At 48.9% G+C, this 17469-nt stretch overlaps 6 protein-coding genes across 6 annotated transcripts; 5 read left to right on the top strand and 1 right to left on the bottom strand.

Annotated features, from left to right (window-relative positions):
- Positions 1-223: 223 nt before the first annotated feature.
- Positions 224-1288, top strand: F4807DRAFT_465973 (UbiA prenyltransferase; the record flags this gene model as incomplete). Its single annotated transcript, XM_048002340.1, has 1 exon — positions 224-1288. The coding sequence occupies one exon, from the start codon at positions 224-226 to the stop codon at positions 1286-1288; it is 1065 nt and encodes a 354-aa protein (XP_047848668.1).
- A 2096-nt stretch (positions 1289-3384) lies between these two features.
- Positions 3385-6430, top strand: F4807DRAFT_360390 (uncharacterized protein). Its single transcript, XM_047995557.1, has 4 exons — positions 3385-3761; positions 3844-4365; positions 4475-4576; positions 4674-6430. The coding sequence occupies exons 1-4, from the start codon at positions 3585-3587 to the stop codon at positions 6138-6140; spliced, it is 2268 nt and encodes a 755-aa protein (XP_047848667.1). The 5' UTR covers positions 3385-3584; the 3' UTR covers positions 6141-6430.
- A 241-nt stretch (positions 6431-6671) lies between these two features.
- Positions 6672-8933, top strand: F4807DRAFT_360199 (Phophatidylserine decarboxylase-domain-containing protein). Its single transcript, XM_047995555.1, has 5 exons — positions 6672-7207; positions 7265-7630; positions 7686-7764; positions 7831-8002; positions 8072-8933. The coding sequence occupies exons 1-5, from the start codon at positions 7152-7154 to the stop codon at positions 8785-8787; spliced, it is 1389 nt and encodes a 462-aa protein (XP_047848666.1). The 5' UTR covers positions 6672-7151; the 3' UTR covers positions 8788-8933.
- Positions 8934-10884, bottom strand: F4807DRAFT_360471 (1, 4-beta cellobiohydrolase). The gene is made up of 4 exons (XM_047995558.1): positions 10394-10884; positions 10130-10304; positions 9819-10072; positions 8934-9762 (listed from the first exon to the last, which is right to left on the bottom strand). Exons 1-4 carry the CDS (start codon positions 10488-10490, stop codon positions 9080-9082), a joined length of 1209 nt encoding a protein of 402 aa, XP_047848665.1. The 5' UTR covers positions 10491-10884; the 3' UTR covers positions 8934-9079.
- An 852-nt stretch (positions 10885-11736) lies between these two features.
- Positions 11737-13878, top strand: F4807DRAFT_448716 (Mu homology domain-containing protein). Its single transcript, XM_047999953.1, has 3 exons — positions 11737-12211; positions 12270-13239; positions 13299-13878. The coding sequence occupies exons 1-3, from the start codon at positions 11875-11877 to the stop codon at positions 13303-13305; spliced, it is 1314 nt and encodes a 437-aa protein (XP_047848664.1). The 5' UTR covers positions 11737-11874; the 3' UTR covers positions 13306-13878.
- F4807DRAFT_448715 (cyanamide hydratase) lies at positions 13879-15102 on the top strand. The gene is made up of 2 exons (XM_047999952.1): positions 13879-14219; positions 14279-15102. Exons 1-2 carry the CDS (start codon positions 13982-13984, stop codon positions 14791-14793), a joined length of 753 nt encoding a protein of 250 aa, XP_047848663.1. The 5' UTR covers positions 13879-13981; the 3' UTR covers positions 14794-15102.
- Positions 15103-17469: the final 2367 nt, after the last annotated feature.

The following is a 17469-nucleotide window of genomic DNA, read 5'->3' as shown; positions in this document are numbered from 1 at the left end:
GGATTAGGGGTTACTGTTCCCATGCCATCCTTGACGATCTACTAGGCTATTCCAACTAGCGTCTTGGGCTACCAAGTCCTAGCGGTAAGAGTGATATAAGTGGTTTCTTTTCGCACCCGGGCTTGTCCTGAAGAAGGGTAGAAGAGGAAATGATTCCTTAATACCCTTCGCCATCCCGCCCTTTCGGGACCCCTCTGAACCCCTCTGTCGATCCCCATCCACTATGGGCAGTAAGGCAAGCAACGAAAAACCTCACTCGGCCGAGGAGGAGGCAGCGGCCTTCCAGAACAATGCCCTCGCACAACAGTACGGCGGCGGGCACGCTGGCGGCTGGGTTGGCCTCTTGCCCTCGTCTTGGGTTCCCTACGTCCAACTGGCGAGACTGAGTCCGCCGGCCGCCCTCTTCCTCATCTACTTCCCTCACTTCTTCGGTGTCATCCTCGCCGCCATCATCAAGAGATCACCCGTGTCCCAAGTCTTACATGCGGGTGCCGTTATGTTCGGGGGCAGCTTCTTTTTCTCGAACGCAGCCCACGGCTGGAACGACCTGATCGATGCGCCCATCGATAAGTCCATCGCGCGCACGAGCAAGAGGCCTATTCCTCGAGGGGCTATCAGCCCCCGGGGCGCCTTCATATTCACGGCTACGCAAGCCATCGGCGCAGCCTCGTTCCTGCTCTTGATGCCGAGCGGAAGCGCGATATACGCGGTCCCAAACATCATTGGCACATACTACTACCCCTGGGCGAAGCGACACACGAATTTTGCACAGATAGTGCTCGGATTCTGCTTAGCTTGGGGCATTATGATGGGTTCTTGTGCAATGGGGCTAAAGCCCTTCACCGGAGGTCCGTTTGGCGCGGAAGACGGATGGAAGATGCACTTCTGGGTCGAGCCATCGATCGCATGCCTCTTCCTCGCGTCTATCCTCTGGACGGTCATCTATGATTCTATCTACGCTCATCAAGATGTCAAGGACGACATCAAGGTGGGATTGAAGAGCATCGCAGTGCTACTCAAGGACCAGACGAAGCCTGCCCTATGGCTATCCCTTGGTTGCATGGTCGCACTGCTATATACATGCGGAAGCTTGTTGGACATGGGTATTCAATTCCATGTGATTGCGGCTGGCGGTTCCTTGCTCTCGTTGGGCGCTATGATCGCCAACGTTGAGCTTAAGGACTCTGCGAGTTGCTGGTGGTGGTTCAGGTACGGATTTTGGTTGGCAGGAGGCGCCATCGCAGGGGGCCTGCTGTCCGAATACGTACTCCTTGGGCCAAGTTTCTGAATAGATTGGTTCTCATCTCATTCTGTATATAGGTCATGAGGCTTTATTTCAGGATTTGTATGTGTAGATGCGCGGTAGCAGGGTTTGACTAACGATTCCTATGTGAATAGAAGTATTGTTGATAAAACCATCCAACATAAAATGTATCCCGTCGTTCTCTCGCGATGATGAATCGTCCAAAGTTCTCGCACGTAATATTGATAAGGATCCTTCGCAGGCAAGGAATTGTTGTAATGTCCGATTAATTCCTCACTGTGTTACACTGCAGTACCAACATCTAGAAACAATAGCGGCGTTCCATGAATAGACGACAACTTACGTAAACACCTTCGTGCTCCTCCCGGAGAGGATCTTCCAAGGCTGGGTGAGAGCAACCTGACTGCTCACATTTCGGTTCCGCATGCTGACAATGGTTCCCTCCGGATGCACCATTCCACGTGGTTATCGGCATAAGGCTCGTCTTGGCTGAAGTGACAGAAAAGGGAATATATTAGCGAATATCTTTTTCAATATTGCATGTAGTGATGACATATGAGGCTATGCATCCGAACGCCTTGGAACGCCTCACAGGCTGACGGGTCGCCCCAACAGACTTCCAGCTGCTCCAGCTACCTTCAGCTAACACAAATTCTTGTTTTCTTCAGCCCATTGATCTCCGTGTCACCGTAGCTGACCGGAAAGATAACGACTAGATCGTCGGAAACTTGCGAGTTCACCAGATTTCTTCCATCTCCATTGCAACACACACTTTGTGCATCAAATCCTTCTGTGCCGCATTATCTTTATTTCGCTACTATGTATTGGTTATTGATGCGCAGTTTCGGTGAATGTCATGGGACCTGGCGTACGCTCATAGCTTCGTCTACGGCGCTCCATGGCTCCTTAGGTAGATAACGCTCCATTGAAGCCATGTAGTTCCTAAGGCACCTAGTCGACGATCGTAAGTACACCTCTCGTTGGATAAGTCAAATGCGCCAGTCCCTTCAAGTGTTGACGTAGCCAGCGCCCGGCTCGAGCCTTCTAGATTTCTCGATAGCACGGCCTTTTCCATTCGCCCCTATGCGGAACTCTCGATGCACACCCTCCACACCCTCTCGACGATGATGACCTTCTTCTCTCTGTCGCCATTGCGGCTGAAAGCACGAGTTCTTGACCGGTCTAGGTGAGCTATCAATGCGTCTTCATCGAGTCCCCCGTGTCCGAGTTAAAGTTGAGGATTAACCCCATTACGGGGCATACCCCTTCTCCCCGGAGCCCCTCTCGCGAAGGGCGACACCTTTAGATACCTAGAACGTCGTCAATAGAAGTAGAAACCAGAGCCAAGATAGCGGCAAGTAAAATCAACTCCCTCGTCTCAATGTTCTTCGCTGCGATCAATAATAACACCGAGTTTCACTATTGCCATGAACGTTATGGATCGAGTCCTATAATAGCTCTTGACGAACTATCAACTTTGGAAGCGAATATATAAAAGATAATCGCATATTCAGCTGACCTAATTCATCATTAACTATTTGACTTAAGCAGTAGCGTCCGAGTATGCCCCTATGCATTAGATCAAATGACAATGGAGCTGCAGTTGGCTGCTATTCGAGGTAATTATATTCCGGAAAACCAACATCTATGCATAGCTCTAGAATCGGCAGAAGAATCTATGAGGATCATGTTATGTGATAAATTCTAGCCTTTCTGACCTAGTGCCTTGTAGTTGAGAGATCCAACCCAACAACAAATTTCGACGTTGGAAGATGAAATAATTCCGTGTTCGTCTCCAAGACGAAGGTGGCTGGAGGCGCACTAACAATTAAGCTGACAGAAACGCCACTTTTGGTAATATGCCGAAACCCGAATGGCGCTTTGTGACCAATCAACGTCCCCGAAACTTCGGAATTCATCTTCACGTTTCCCTCCTTCCTTCACTCATTAACCTGTAACAACCACACTTACAATGTTAGAAACCACCGATCGCTTACTATAGTTAGAAACGCATTCGAGAGACCATCTCGCTTCATGAACTCCGACATCTTCTCTACACAGACCCTCAATTTGATTCCGAGGTCTTAGGGATGAATCCACAACAGCCACTCGGTGGCCAAATAATAAATTTACAGTCCACCCAGCGATCTTTGACTGGGAAATATCGACGTAATGGAAAACTGCAGTATGCATTCTCACATTCTCTCTTCCCTAATTCTTCTCTCCTACCTCCGCAAGCTTACATTAGGGGCACTACGGGATCGAGTCTGAACTCCCCAGTCCGTGTGATGCAAAGTTGGATACTGCCTATCTAAACACCATGCACCTTGCGTACTGGGAGTTTAGTCTTATCTCTCTACTGCCTACACTATCTAGATCATGTGAACCATGTAGACTATCTAAGTTAAGATGTGACCATGTTGTTCCGGCTTGTGGGAGATGTGTTAAGAGGCGATGTGTCGATCAGTGTATCTACCATCCAAATCCTCTAACCCAGGTTAGTTGGATGACATCACTCCACGATCGTTGGTTATGCGGTAGGCCTTACAAGATTAAGTCGAGCTAACGCTTGGAATTAGAATCGTCGAAGAGGTGGTGCTACGCCCCCAACACCGGTGGCGTCGACGCATGACGAAAGCTCCGTGATCATAGCTCAGTCGGTTGAGACGCCAAGCCCAGGAACAGAAAACCCAAGCTTTTTAACACCCCAGACCCCGTTGTCACGTCCTACTGAAGTAGTGACACGTGAAGTCCATCGAGCTGCATCTGCTCCGCCACTGAACTTTCGGGATGAGTACACCAGCCATACCGGGAATCAAGGCTTCCTCGGAGAAACTTCCTACATTTCCATATTCGAAGATGGCCTAGGTAGCTCCGGCGTCTCTGGTCCCGATCTAGAGTCTTCTCACGTTCAGAAAGTTAAGCTGTCACAAGATCGGATAGCCCAAGGATGTAAAGTTCTCGGCTTCCTAAAGGATAACTCTCTGCTTATCCGTCTGGTATCACGCTGGTACGAGGTATGCGAAGATGAGTGCTGTATATGTATAGAGCCTATCATGAAAGAATGGCTGTGGGGTCTTTGGCCACACCATGGTGATACCGTACGTATCCATAACAACACTTTCCCCTAGGGCTCTAGTTTTACTCCTGGTCGATGGCCGTGAAATGAAGCTTTGGGGGGCGTATGAGATACTAACGTTTGATACACAGTTGAGAGAACAGAATCCTGAAAAGATTCGCCGACTCTGCGGTTTAATCTGGTGCAACACCCAAATGCCTCTCACCTTCAACAAGAATACTACAGCGACGCAAGTAAGTTATTCTTCTACAATTTCCCCATGCATCGAGTCTTCTAAGAAAAATTGTTCCTAATCGCCACGCGTGCCTCTTGCTAATCTACGTCGTGCAGTGGGCACGTTCTGCCACTGGACCCGGTCTACGATGGGAAGTCATTGGCCTTATCGCGGCGGTAGCCGGCCAATGCGCTAGTACCCCTGAGCCGTTAGATCGGGATTCGAAAACCCCTAAACTCACGCAATCCTCGTTTCCAAGGCAGATGAGTGAAATAGCAGAGATTTGCCTGAGCTTCTGTCGCGATTGCAACTCGCTGGACGACCTGTTCGCCTGGCTGCTAATGGAAAACTTTTGCCTGACCGGTAGGCTTAAGGGCGATACTAGCCACGCTTCATACACTCAGTGTGGGGAGATCGTTGCCGCAGCTATTGCCATGGGCTTACATCAGGGCGTCAAGGAAGAGGATGGACTTCCGTTCTTCCTATCGGAGACACGGAAAAGACTCTTCACCCAGACATATAGCGCAGAGATCGGTATCTCGACATTCTTAGGCCGGCCCCCTCGGCTCTCGTACCGATACTGCAGATTCCAAGCTCCGTTGGACCTTACCGCTCCCCAATTAGTCCTTGAAGGGGACGAATTGGCTCTAGCACTGGCTAGTCTAGACGAGAACGGGTATAACACGTCCGGGAAAATACACCGTGTCACTTGGATCAAAACCTGGCAGGGGTTTTCTCCGAAGAGGGAAGATATACTCGACTTGGCTCTGGCTCAGTATACGCCTGAGGAGATTCTAATCCGCGCAGAAAGCATCGAGAGGCGGTGCGAGCAACACATGGAAGGATTGCCGCCTTTCATCCAGAAAATAAGAGACGGACCTATAGAATTTGAAGGCAAAACGCCGACGGAAATCATGTTCATGATCGTTATACGTCAAGCGTTCCGTTCTAACGATCTTCTGCTCCAGCGCGTACTCATTCGCAAAGCTGGTGCGAGCTCGGAGAAGCTCATACACATCGCACGATCGATCTTGAAGGATATCTTGTTAATGAGTCAACGTCACGACTTAGGGATGTTGTTTCAGACCGATATTGCTTCTCTACTCGCGGTGCAGGGTTTGAGGAGTGCAGGTGTCATCGCGGTCGAGTTATTGAAGCAAGAACAACTACCCGTCTATCCTAAAGAGCCCCTCTTACCTAGAAGCCAGACGATCCAAGACTTGGCCATCTTCGCAGCTAGGTTAGGAGCTATCGATCCTTCAGACGGATCGTTTAGTATTTGCGACCAGGGACGTAAGGTTATTACCCATATACTCGACAAGATTCTCAGTCCTCCAAATGCAGACCGACTTCAGGCCTCAAGCGACCCCCCTGCACACCAAGATCAAATTCACCAACCTGTCCAAGCAAATTTTGAAATTACGACGACGGAACCGGCGCAGGGCTATAGCTGGCAGGTGCCCGGTGTGATGGACTCCACGATGGCAGATTTGAACTTCGGCATGGAGGCTCCTTTCCTGGGACCCGACAACGATTTCATGCAATGGCTTGAGAACATGGACTGGGAGCGACCTATTCAATGATACTATTCGAGACGTCACCTAGTGAAAGCGTCCTAAGGTTCTTTATTTTCCTTTGCCAGAATTGTTCTGACATTTCAACCACGCTAGTCATGCCTAGGCTTAGCTCCAAGGCGTCATGTTACAGCGATGAGGTAATACCGATTCTACGTTTCTCAGCCCGAATTATGCATAAGTAGTTTATAACTCTATTCTCGGGGTTCAACGCGGTCATTGCGGCGAAGTGAAGGTTGGCTGGAAGCACCGGCGGGATAGAAAAAACAAGGTTTCACTTGGACTACCATTAAAAGGGCAAACAGGGTAAGCTCCATGCGCCTTTTGATGAGTGCGTGGCCATACTAACGGTTTTAGGGGAGATCTGGGAGCGAGCTGCCACGATTGCGGTAACTCGTACAGGTATTGAATGACCCCTACCTAGATAGTTAAAGGGGGACTCCAGTCTGCAAAAGAGGACCTCCATCTTCAATGTTCCCTAAGACAAAACTATAGGGCCATTCAAGCACCAGAACAGTATCACAGACAAAGGAGTATCCACTAATTCTGAATCCCTCCAGTCTAGGATGCTGCATCATTGACACCTGTCTTGCTTAGGAAAGGGATTCTGACAGTAACACAAGACTCTAACTTCCGGTCAAACCAAAGAACAAATATCGGACGACTACCTTATGGTGGCCCATTGTCGAGAAACCTAAACATCCAACCGGAACTAATCCCATCTCTAGCTCAGATTGCCAGGGGTCACATACCTGCATATAACCCAATTTTCTCCCGTTTGGGTCCTTACTAATCCCCTACAGTGACACAGTAGTTACATCATGATTCATGACCAAGTTTCCAAACTCACCTATGAAAGCCTTCCTTGATTCCATACCCCGCATCCTCGTCAAATATGATATATGAGAGCTATGCGAGACCGTTGTTCTTGGCAATTCAGGAACGGTTCTTGGTATAGAACATTTATCCACATAGAGCATCCCGTTTGAAGGTTAGCGTTGAAGTCCTATATAATTCAAGATGGTTCACCAACATGGCGACGAGCATGACATCCCTCATGAACATCGGGTCCATAGGTGAGTATATCAAAATCATCTAGTCAATATTTCCTAGTGTTGCTAATAATCTCTTAGACACGGTGCCTGGCTACCCGCGGACCACCGTCTCCAACATGAATGGCTCAAAACGCAAATCGACCATGTCGACAAAGCTGGTGCAAAGGAGCTAATCCCTGTCCTCCAAGACTTTAAGAGACTCATCGAAGGAAATTCGCGGATCTACATGTACTTCAACCAGATGTGGGAGGAGATCCCGCTCAAGAAGCCGTACGATAAAGACCCGACTGGCACTAAGAGGCAGATTCGCGATTACCGGCATATGTTAGCCGTTCTCAACCATATCTTTACGCAAGCTCCTCAGTGGACTGATGCTGCGTTTGGCGTTGGTATGGTTGGTGTTCCTATGGTGGGGATCTTCGATTATGTGATGGCTACACCTAGGTCAGACCCCTATTTATTCGAATGTGCAATAAGGCTCACTAACCCAACAATATAGTGGCCATGCTGCATTTCTAGATCCGGAGGTCAACAAGATGATTAAGAAGATCCTGAATGAATGGGGCAAGTTCCTGAAAGTGAGTCTCCGGGCACTATGAGACCCCGTTACACTAAGAGGTCCATCTTCTGACGACGATTGCCAGTCACCAAAATCAGCCGAAGTCCTCGCGACCCACAAGCAAGGCTGGTTCTCAGAGCACGCCGTCAAAGACGTAATGGACGTCGCCAACGCGCCACTCAGAACATCCCACAGATTCGAAGACATGTACGTCTGCAATCCCGCAGCCAAGTACTACGGCTACACCTCCTGGGACGGTAAGAAAACAACTTCGCCCCACTCCCCCCTATTACTACCTATAACCCATACACTAACAACGTCCAAAGATTTCTTCACCCGCCAGCTCCGCGACACCGCGCGCCCCGTCGCCTCGCCCGACGACGACAACGTAATCGCCAACGCGTGCGAGTCGAAAGTGTACAACGTCGCGCGGCACGCCAAGCTGCGCGACCGGTTCTGGATCAAGAGCCAGCCGTACTCCGTCCTCGACATGCTGGGCCACGATCCCTTGGCCGCGCAATTCGACGGCGCAACAGTGTACCAGGCCTTCCTGTCCGCGCTCTCGTACCACCGATGGCACTCGCCCGTCTCAGGGCGCATAGTGCGCGCCTTCGTCAAAGACGGGACGTACTTCAGCGAGCCTCTGTTCGAGGGGCCGGCGGGCGGGTACGCGGGAGCGGGAGAAAAAGGCGCGGGCGCGGGCTCGGACGAGATCGACGTGCGCGGCATCGGCGTCGCGCAGGGGTACCTGACGGCGCTGGCGACGCGGGCCGTCATCTTCATACAGGCGGACAACCCGGCGATCGGGCTGATGGCGTTCGTCGGCGTCGGCATGGACGAGGTGAGCACGTGCGAGATCACCGTCGCCCAGGGCCAGGCCGTGCGCAAGGGCGAGCAGCTCGGCATGTTCCACTTCGGCGGCTCCTCGCACTGCCTGCTGTTCCGCGCCGGCGTGCCCGTCGACGGGTTCCCGGCCCTCGGAAGACAGGAGAATGTGCCGGTTAGGTCGCAGGTTGCTGTTGTTGGGGGCGGTAGGTTCTAGGTATAGGTACGAAGAATAGGGAAAACAAAAAGGTGGTTGGGACGTACTATGAGCTGGGGTAATTTTTGATGAGGTATGATCTGTTATGCGGATCTTGCGTAAACTAGGTAGAGTATCTAGTATTTAAGAAAAAACATAATATATACACTGAATTATATGGCGAATATGCTCAATATTTCCCCTCGGCTCGACTTCTGTGTGGGATAAATAGATATATTTCATATGTTGAATCATTCCAACCTTTTCATTTATGGCACATGCCCCTTAAAACAACCATCCTACCGACGCATCACTAGAAGGGTGGGTTGGCATTCTTGTACAGCTGCTCGAAGTACGCCTCGAACCACGAGCCAGCCTCAGGGGCCGGCTGCAGTGCGTCCGCCGACCCGCAGTGATAGTCGTATCGGGCGGCGGTTGTGTTGCTTGTCCCGTCGCATTCCCCTCCAGGCTTGACCCAGACGAACGCATCCAGTAAGTCGCTGCCCGTATCAGCCGACGGGCGGGTGCCGAAACCAGTGTCGATGACATTGCACCAGTCACCCCATTGCTGCTGAGATGTAGGCTGCTTGCCGTTACGGCTCGTGTCCGTGATGAAGTGCGCATCCCAGCCCGCGGCGGATAACAGGGGGGCCATAGCATTGACGTACTTCGACTCGTCGCAGTTGTCGTTGCCTTGTGTGTACGATGGGCACGTGGCAATTTCCCAGGCGTTGTAGTTAGCGACGTTAGTAGCAAGACCGCGAAGAGCTGCTGGCGAGCCCGTGTCGTTGTATAGCTGAGCGTACAACTTGGCCGCTGGTGCTAGGTTCGCAGGCCAACCAAGCCATCCGGCGTGGCCGGCGTCAAGATACATAGCAACGTTTGGTAGGTTGAGATTCTTGATTGCGTATTGGGTGCACTCCATGTAGGCGTCTTGAGCATTTGAGCATTTCGCTACGTTCAAGTTTGTGATCATGTTTGCTAATGAATCGGGTTCTGTAACGAGATCAGCAGAGGGAACAAGGGCGTCGTCGAAAGTCGCTGGAACTTACCAATAACAAGTAACATCAGGATATCGGGATAAGCCTTGACTTGCTCGACAATGGCATCGATATATGCCTTATACTTGTCAACGCCACCATCGGCGATAGAATACTCGCCGTTTGACGCAGCGGCCGCGCAGTCACGGTCTGGAAGGTCGTAAACGACGAAGATGCCGGCGTTAGGGGGGCTTGCACCGCCCGCATTGGCCGCTTGGATATCCTTCAAGGTTGAACCCATCAAGTCAACTTTATCCCGAGTATCTCTGTATCACATATCAGATGAAGCCATGCCAAAGGCGGATTGTTAGACCATTACTTACAACCACATAAAGCTAGGGACTTTGGCAACTGCTTCTGCGCCAGCACCCAAAGTGGGAACGGCAGACGCGGAGACCTCAGAAGCATAGTACGAGTTTGCCCACATGTTCACACCTGAAAAAGGGTTTCCTGACCATGCGGCTGTGCCTCGAGCAGCTAGAACAGTAGTCGCAGGGGCTATCTCATATTCAGAGTCAGTGATTCTTCTGCCTAACAATGGGTCGCATTCTGGAGACTTGGGATGAGACAAAAACCAAGTTACTCACCCTTAGTAGTCGGGCTGCCACGCTCTTCGACCATGCCATCAAAGGGAGCAGCCAGAGCTACAGAGCTCAGAGCGGCGACAAGAAGTTTCGCAGACATTGTGACTTTGCTTGCTTTGGAACACTGGAAGAGTTGCGAGCGTGTAGTGAAACAGTATCCTACAAGACAAGCTGCGACCAGTGGCCCTTTTATCACAATTAGATTCCGCTTAGATCTCAGATCTGTCGGAAAGACGGGAACATGAGAGCCATAAACTTGATCATGGCCTCCGTTGGATCTCCCCACATAGCACTGGTGCCTTTTTCGTATGATAGAACAAACCTGGTCCACGTACAACTGACTATTTCCCTAGACGCGGGAACGCGGTCTACGATCCCGTGAGATCGCCATGGCTTAACAACAGGAGATAAGGGCGGATATAAGTCGAATGATTATGAGAGACATGGTCTCAAGGGAGCACCGGTGTAGTTGCCATAGCGGTTACAGACGAAGAGGTCTCCCACGAATGTTGGATCAGAAGCCTTTGATTACTAGTTCGTCTTTAAGGAATGACCAATGAAAATAAAGCGTAGTTAGGTGTTCCACATAATAGGGTCTAGGAAGTTGGATTAGACCATACCTACTTCGGGGGTAAGCTCGGAACATGTTCCTGAATACCCCGGAATAGGGAATTGATGCCGCGAGGGGGGATTTGGAGTCGCGGTGGGTTCGGACGAAAAGTAGTCGTCTTCCACGACCACTGCATTACGCCGTACCCTTAATGGAAAATAGGGGCGAAAGCTTCGTTGGAGCTAAGTAACCTCATAGTAGTAGTAGGCCGGTATTAAAAACCTTGATACTACGGTAGTCGAGTTAGACATATTACATCACGCGCGTCTGCTACCTTTCTACTCTTTCTCTCTTAGGTCGGGGGGTTGCAGTCCCACCCGCACCTGAAGAGGTTGTCATAAGTAGCTTGGTTCGCACTTGTGTTTCGAGTAAGACGGACCTTAGTATGTTGACTGTGAAAAGAGTAGACCGAGTTGGAGAGAAACGACATGACATGTCATATAATAGATGCGACGTCGTTCCTGGAAATTGAGAATAGTTGAAGAAGATAAACTAAACAAACGGAAGACTCAAATTTGAGACTAAGCTTAAACATTTAGTGGCTTGATTAGACACTACCCCAGTCGGAACTCCGCGTTGTGGCTCATCTCAGTCAGGGGTAAATGCGGAGCCCATCATTATCTTATCGCTAGTGGCTTGTGTAACTAAAACTAACTTGATTGGCTGTATTCTGTAGTGGGCTGACAAGGGGCTCCACCTGCCAACGCCCGTCTTCCCGTCTAGCTACATGTACGCAGTTAGTAGAAACCCGCGTCTAGTCTAAACGGCGTGACCTTATCGGTTTCTAAATTTAAACATTTACCATCTGAACCTGAACCTGAACCCATTCTCTCCTTTAACGAGCTTGGGGTCGAGTCCACGAGGTCTCGGCAAGATGCTCTCCGGCATCCTAATATTCAATCAAAAAGGCGAGAACCTGATCTTCCGCGCCTTTCGGAATGATTGCCGACCTCGTCTCGCCGACGTCTTTCGAATTCAAGTCATCTCCAATCCTCAGGTCCGATCACCCATTCTCACCCTCGGAAGCACCACATTCAGTCACGTCAAGCACGAAAACATCTATTTGGTCGCCATCACCAAGAGCAATGCCAATGCCGCGCTCGTCTTCGAATTCCTCTACCGGCTGATTCAGCTTGGTAGGGGTTACTTTGGGAAGTTCGACGAGGAAGCTGTCAAGAACAACTTTGTCCTGGTCTACGAACTTCTAGATGGTGAATTTGTACTCCCAGCACTACTTGATGACTACCCCTAACATATCTACGCTTCTAGAAATCATCGACTTCGGCTACCCTCAAAACACCGAGACCGACACCCTCAAAATGTACATCACTACCGAAGGTGTCAAGTCCGAACGTGCCGCAGAAGACTCAGCTAAGATCACTATGCAAGCAACCGGCGCGTTATCTTGGAGAAAGGCCGATGTCAAATACAGAAAGAATGAGGCCTTCGTCGACGTGATCGAGGACGTCAACCTCTTAATGTCCGCTACTGGCACTGTTCTCCGTGCTGATGTTACCGGTCAAATTATCATGCGCGCATACCTTTCGGGCACCCCCGAATGTAAATTTGGACTTAATGATCGGCTTCTGTTAGACCATGACGGGCTTCAGTCGCTTCCCAGTGGTAATAGGCTTGGCACCAAAGCTACAAAAGCAGCCGCCGGAAGTGTCACCTTGGAGGACTGTCAATTCCATCAATGTGTGAAGCTAGGCAAATTCGACTCTGACCGAATTATCTCCTTCATCCCGCCCGATGGAGAATTCGAGCTCATGCGGTACCGCGCAACCGAAAACGTCAATCTACCCTTCAAGGTGCACGCCATCGTTAATGAAGTTGGCAAGACCAAAGTAGAGTATAGCATTGGCGTTAAAGCGAACTTCGGCAGTAAATTGTTTGCCACGAACGTTATTGTTCGTATCCCGACCCCATTGAACACCGCTCGCATCACCGAACGTTGTACTCAGGGGAAAGCCAAGTATGAACCAAGCGAAAACAACATCGTCTGGAAGATCGGCCGTTTTACTGGTCAGAGTGAATTCGTGCTAAGTGCCGAAGCGGAGCTCACAAGCATGACTAACCAGAAAGCCTGGTCACGCCCACCTCTAAGCATGAATTTCAGTCTTCTCATGTTTACTAGCTCGGGCCTCCTTGTACGATACTTGAAGGTGTTTGAGAAGAGCAACTACTCAAGTGTCAAGTGGGTAAGATACATGACAAGGGCAGGGTCTTATGAAATTCGGTACGTCTTAGCAGCACTCTCCCCACGAATTCCACCACTTTTACTAATCATTGGCCCAGATTCTGATTAACATCGTCAAGACGGAAGCGATCGAGCTCCGTTCGGCGTCTGTCTCATTAAACCGGCCATGACAGCCCCCGCATGACGGCAATGTCCTATCTCAATGACGTTGCCTCGTACTAATCATGGCCGTCTTTCAAGCAGAACACCGAAATATCGACGATGTTCAACGGAGCTAACGATCCTACTGTGATTACCATCATTGTCGGCACTGTCAATCCAGGGGAATTGACAGTAGGTTCCTATATCAAGTTCGCTCGTGTGACATCACAAGTGGAAACGAATAGTTGTCGGAGATATATTAGCAACAATTTCGATAACTGTGTACTCATAACTCCGCGAAGCGGGCGAGTAGCTACGTAGAGTTACTGTGGTGGTGAAGTTGACGATGCTACTGTCTTCAAGTATAAGACTACCAAGAGACAATCATCCCGCGGAATTATATATTGTGGAGAGCATATAACTCCAATTCTGCACAACCAAAACCCGAGCAGGAGATGTAATTCGATATAGATAATGTACCACTAAAATCTGACTAATATTATTTATAAAAATAATATATGTTAACTCCGTCATCGGTGACGTAAATCATATATAAAGGATATGGATACCCCTTTTGTTAACGCGACAGCAGGTCGAGTATACGAAGCTATAGCTTTGCAAGACGTTAACACCTGATACCATGTCATCTACACCGGCAGCATCGGCAGACGATATCGTCAAGCACGGTTGGAGTGCCGTTCCAGTTGATGGCAATGCCATCCTCAGTGGCAAGCCGTATCTTCACAAGCCATCCCCCTTGACTGCAAAGGATATCCCCTTTCCTTCGGATGACGCCATCGTTGCGGGGGTGCAAGAGTACGCCAAAAAGCACCTTATCGAGCAGACGTACAACCACTCGATGCGGGTCTACCATTGGGGTAGGATTTAGTCCGGTCATACCAAATCCCCTTTGAGTTCGAACTAACCTAATAATCAGGATATTCCATCATCAAAGACCAATTTCCCGACCAATTTGGCCAGCTCTCGCTGTCTACGTGGGCGCTGACGTGCCTCCTCCACGACATCGGCACCACGCACGACAACCTGCGGGCCACGTTGATGTCGTTCGAGTTCTACGGAGGCATTCTGGCCCTGAACCTTACAAAGGAGCTTGGAGCACCCCCAGCTCAGGCTGAAGCTGTGGCCGAGGCTATCATCCGTCATCAAGACCTGGGAACTGTGGGTACGATCACGTTCCTAGGACAGGTCATTCAGTTGGCTACTATCTACGACAACATGGGCATTAACCCGCAGATCATCGACCCGGTCACCAGGGACGATGTGAATAAGGCGTACCCCAGGAAGGGGTGGAGTGGGTGCTTCTCGAAGACGATTAGGGAGGAAAATGAACTTAAACCTTGGGCGCATACTACGCATCTTGGCGAGGAGGATTTTCCCGAAGGGGTGAAGAATAACGAACTTATGAAGCCGTATGATAGTTGGGGACTGTGAGACCGGACAGTTGGAAAAGGGTCTTAGCAATGGTTTGTAGTAGTAATAATTGGTACGACAATAAGAGGGGAGGCGCAGGAGGCGTAGAGGGCTGAGACAGATGATGATCGGTGGTCCTCAGACTATCAAATTCGTTACTTCGGGGAGTATAGGTATCGGGAGCTATTCTATACTCACGAGAAGAAGTCCACGTGGCTTATATGAGTGATTCTATTTGCATACAACAGGAATCAACGCTATAACCCGAGACAAAGTGCTAATTTTTTCATGGATATGTTTTCTAAATACTTCATGCAGCTATCTCATCGGTATTATGAAGATCGTATAATGTGACTGTCACCCTTAGAAATCTCAAGGCATTCTCATATTGCCAAAAAGGAGGAAGTCATGCTAAGAATATGCTTTATCAAGAGCACGTAGCATCCATAAGCAGGTAGTTGTTCAAGTAAAAATGACTGGATACTTAAAATACACCCATCTGTACCTAAGAATTCACATCCGAGCCAAAGGCCTCATAAGAAGTGCGCGATCATCCCAAGGTACTTATTTAGGTAGTACTTCGATTATTCTAAAGGTCGCTGGCGCATTACAAAGCAACACCCACCCACCGAACTTAAGCACATCCGATAGATTTTCATTCTGCTTTCTGTCCATCCCGGTCTAGGGCTTTTGGTAGGCCGTGGGTCCCAGAGCCTAGGTTTAAGCTGTGTGAGGCCAGTAGAAAACCATTGTCTACTAGGGCGAACCGCAAGTTGAGCCTTTTTCCATTCGCATCCTTTCTATATCAAATCCTGAAGAAATAAGTTTATAATCCTAACATTAACTACCGTATAATAGCTATCAGCATAATACTAGATTTTCCAATTTACCTATTCCTCTGAAGTACACGTATCTCAACGAAGGGCCTTCCGAGGCGGGATTGGTTTTCCTACACGGATGTTTAAATTGTTCCCTTATTTTCTCTAGAAGCGTCAAATTAAGACCGCTACGTAGGAGTATCCCACCACTTCAATATCGCAGGTAGGAATTTTCGGTTGTCCTCGAATAGCTTAGGTAGGTATGTAGCCAACCTCGAAGGTAATGATACATACGTCCTCATTTGGAATAGAAATATACCTATCCATGTTTCAATTAATATTTAAGCCTGGCATAGTGTTAACATTAACGGTTTAAAAAGACCTGTATTTCATTACAATTAAAAAGAATCGAATAAAACCCTATCGAGAGATGCTTCCCCCTTTTGATATTTTACTATGTAGTAACCCCATAGGGAAAGTTCTAGCGCACAAGAACATACGATTATCATCGATTTCTCAACCTCTTCAAATGCCATTATTGAAAGAAAATACATACAGATACTTGTAGATGCTTCTCAGATTTCAGAGTATATTCTAGTAATACCTAGGAATAAAGCACTCCACGCTGATACATATCAATTAATCTAACGTTCCATGCCAAGCTTCCAAGCTTCAACATGAGCCTCAGCTTCAGCCTCAGTGAGATAGGCCGCAGTTTTACCATTCACCCCTCAGCCCCTCTAGCCAATCAAGCAAAACCATTGCCAGTTGGAGCTAGCATCAGAATCAGCCTTACTACCTAATCAGGCAAGTGGGAATAAATTAATCATCCTTGTGGAGAAGATTGGCGGGCCAGGGCATCAAGTTTCTCACACTTTCCATCAGCTTGTATGAGTGCGGGGGAATTGCGCATTGTCTGGAAGCGCTATGATCCAAACGGGTCGAATGTTCTACGTTGATATTACTTGAACAAGTGGGAAAAGAAAAGCGCATATTGGCTCATATGACAATTGACTTTACTGTGTTAACATAATGGAAACATTACCTAAGTTATATAATCATATAGTGCAGGGACGGGAATTCCTGTGGTGGAAGTAAGTACATGAGTCGTGAGCCAATTGTATCGCCACTCCTTGTTTGCAGGGTTTTCAAAGCGTCAATTGCATTTTGATCTAGGAATTCAGGTTCCATTTGCATCCATGTCTTAGGAAGCTACAGTGCTGAATCGTGTTTTGTTAGATTAAATTTAGCACCTAGACAGCCAGCCTTAGGAAGTTGCCTTGGGAGCTGCCTGACTGTGTTTTCCAGAAGTTTGGAGAAACTGCAGGCACCAAAGAGATGGAAGGCTCGAGAGGGTCTGGACTTGCATACCAGTGCTCCGGACGCATTCATCCAATCACCGTTCCACAGCGGTTGCCATGGAGCCTCAGTGCAGCCAATGAATGAGCTAGATTCCGTTCGTTGCTACCAGAAGTGCCGTAGAATTCGATAGAAACCCATGTGGGGCCGTGCACGGAAAGAGAGCTGTGAAGAACATTTCTAGCTGCGACTTCTTCGTTTCGTGAACATACTTCTTCCCTTTTTTCCTCCCTCAACTCTTCTCATCTTTTTCTTCCTCATACCAAAACAACTCTCTCCCGTCTTCAAGTGATTTAACAAATCACCATCTCTTCTTGTGATACCCCTAAACCGCCTTTACCATAAAACATCATCTCTGGTAAGTTGAGACACTGCTGCTCTTCCGTAGACCTCCCGCCTATCAGCCTTGCCTTTGCATCCCACTCCCCCAGTTTGCCCAACGAGGCTGCCCCATTCCAAACTGCAAGAAAAATACCTGTATAAGCGATCCATCGTTATATATCACCGGATTTTGATTTTG

Source organism: Annulohypoxylon truncatum (assembly GCF_022578515.1).
Source record: "Annulohypoxylon truncatum strain CBS 140777 unplaced genomic scaffold F4807scaffold_69, whole genome shotgun sequence".
NCBI lineage: Eukaryota > Fungi > Ascomycota > Sordariomycetes > Xylariales > Hypoxylaceae > Annulohypoxylon > Annulohypoxylon truncatum.
Note: the sequence above shows the minus strand (reverse complement) of the source record. Positions and strands in the feature narration are given on the sequence as shown.

Coding starts and splice junctions, on each gene's coding strand:
- F4807DRAFT_360390 (XM_047995557.1), top strand. CDS start 3,585: ATGCACCTTGCGTACTGGGAGTTTAGTCTTATCTCTCTACTGCCTACA. Junction 3,762..3,843: donor ATCCAAATCCTCTAACCCAG/GTTAGTTGGATG, acceptor GCTTGGAATTAG/AATCGTCGAAGAGGTGGTGC. Junction 4,577..4,673: donor AGAATACTACAGCGACGCAA/GTAAGTTATTCT, acceptor TACGTCGTGCAG/TGGGCACGTTCTGCCACTGG.
- F4807DRAFT_360199 (XM_047995555.1), top strand. CDS start 7,152: ATGGTTCACCAACATGGCGACGAGCATGACATCCCTCATGAACATCGG. Junction 7,208..7,264: donor CATGAACATCGGGTCCATAG/GTGAGTATATCA, acceptor ATAATCTCTTAG/ACACGGTGCCTGGCTACCCG. Junction 8,003..8,071: donor CGGCTACACCTCCTGGGACG/GTAAGAAAACAA, acceptor CAACGTCCAAAG/ATTTCTTCACCCGCCAGCTC.
- F4807DRAFT_360471 (XM_047995558.1), bottom strand. CDS start 10,490: ATGTCTGCGAAACTTCTTGTCGCCGCTCTGAGCTCTGTAGCTCTGGCT. Junction 10,305..10,393: donor TGGCAGCCCGACTACTAAGG/GTGAGTAACTTG, acceptor AATATGAGATAG/CCCCTGCGACTACTGTTCTA. Junction 10,073..10,129: donor GTCCCTAGCTTTATGTGGTT/GTAAGTAATGGT, acceptor TATGTGATACAG/AGATACTCGGGATAAAGTTG.
- F4807DRAFT_448716 (XM_047999953.1), top strand. CDS start 11,875: ATGCTCTCCGGCATCCTAATATTCAATCAAAAAGGCGAGAACCTGATC. Junction 12,212..12,269: donor GGTCTACGAACTTCTAGATG/GTGAATTTGTAC, acceptor CTACGCTTCTAG/AAATCATCGACTTCGGCTAC.
- F4807DRAFT_448715 (XM_047999952.1), top strand. CDS start 13,982: ATGTCATCTACACCGGCAGCATCGGCAGACGATATCGTCAAGCACGGT. Junction 14,220..14,278: donor GATGCGGGTCTACCATTGGG/GTAGGATTTAGT, acceptor CCTAATAATCAG/GATATTCCATCATCAAAGAC.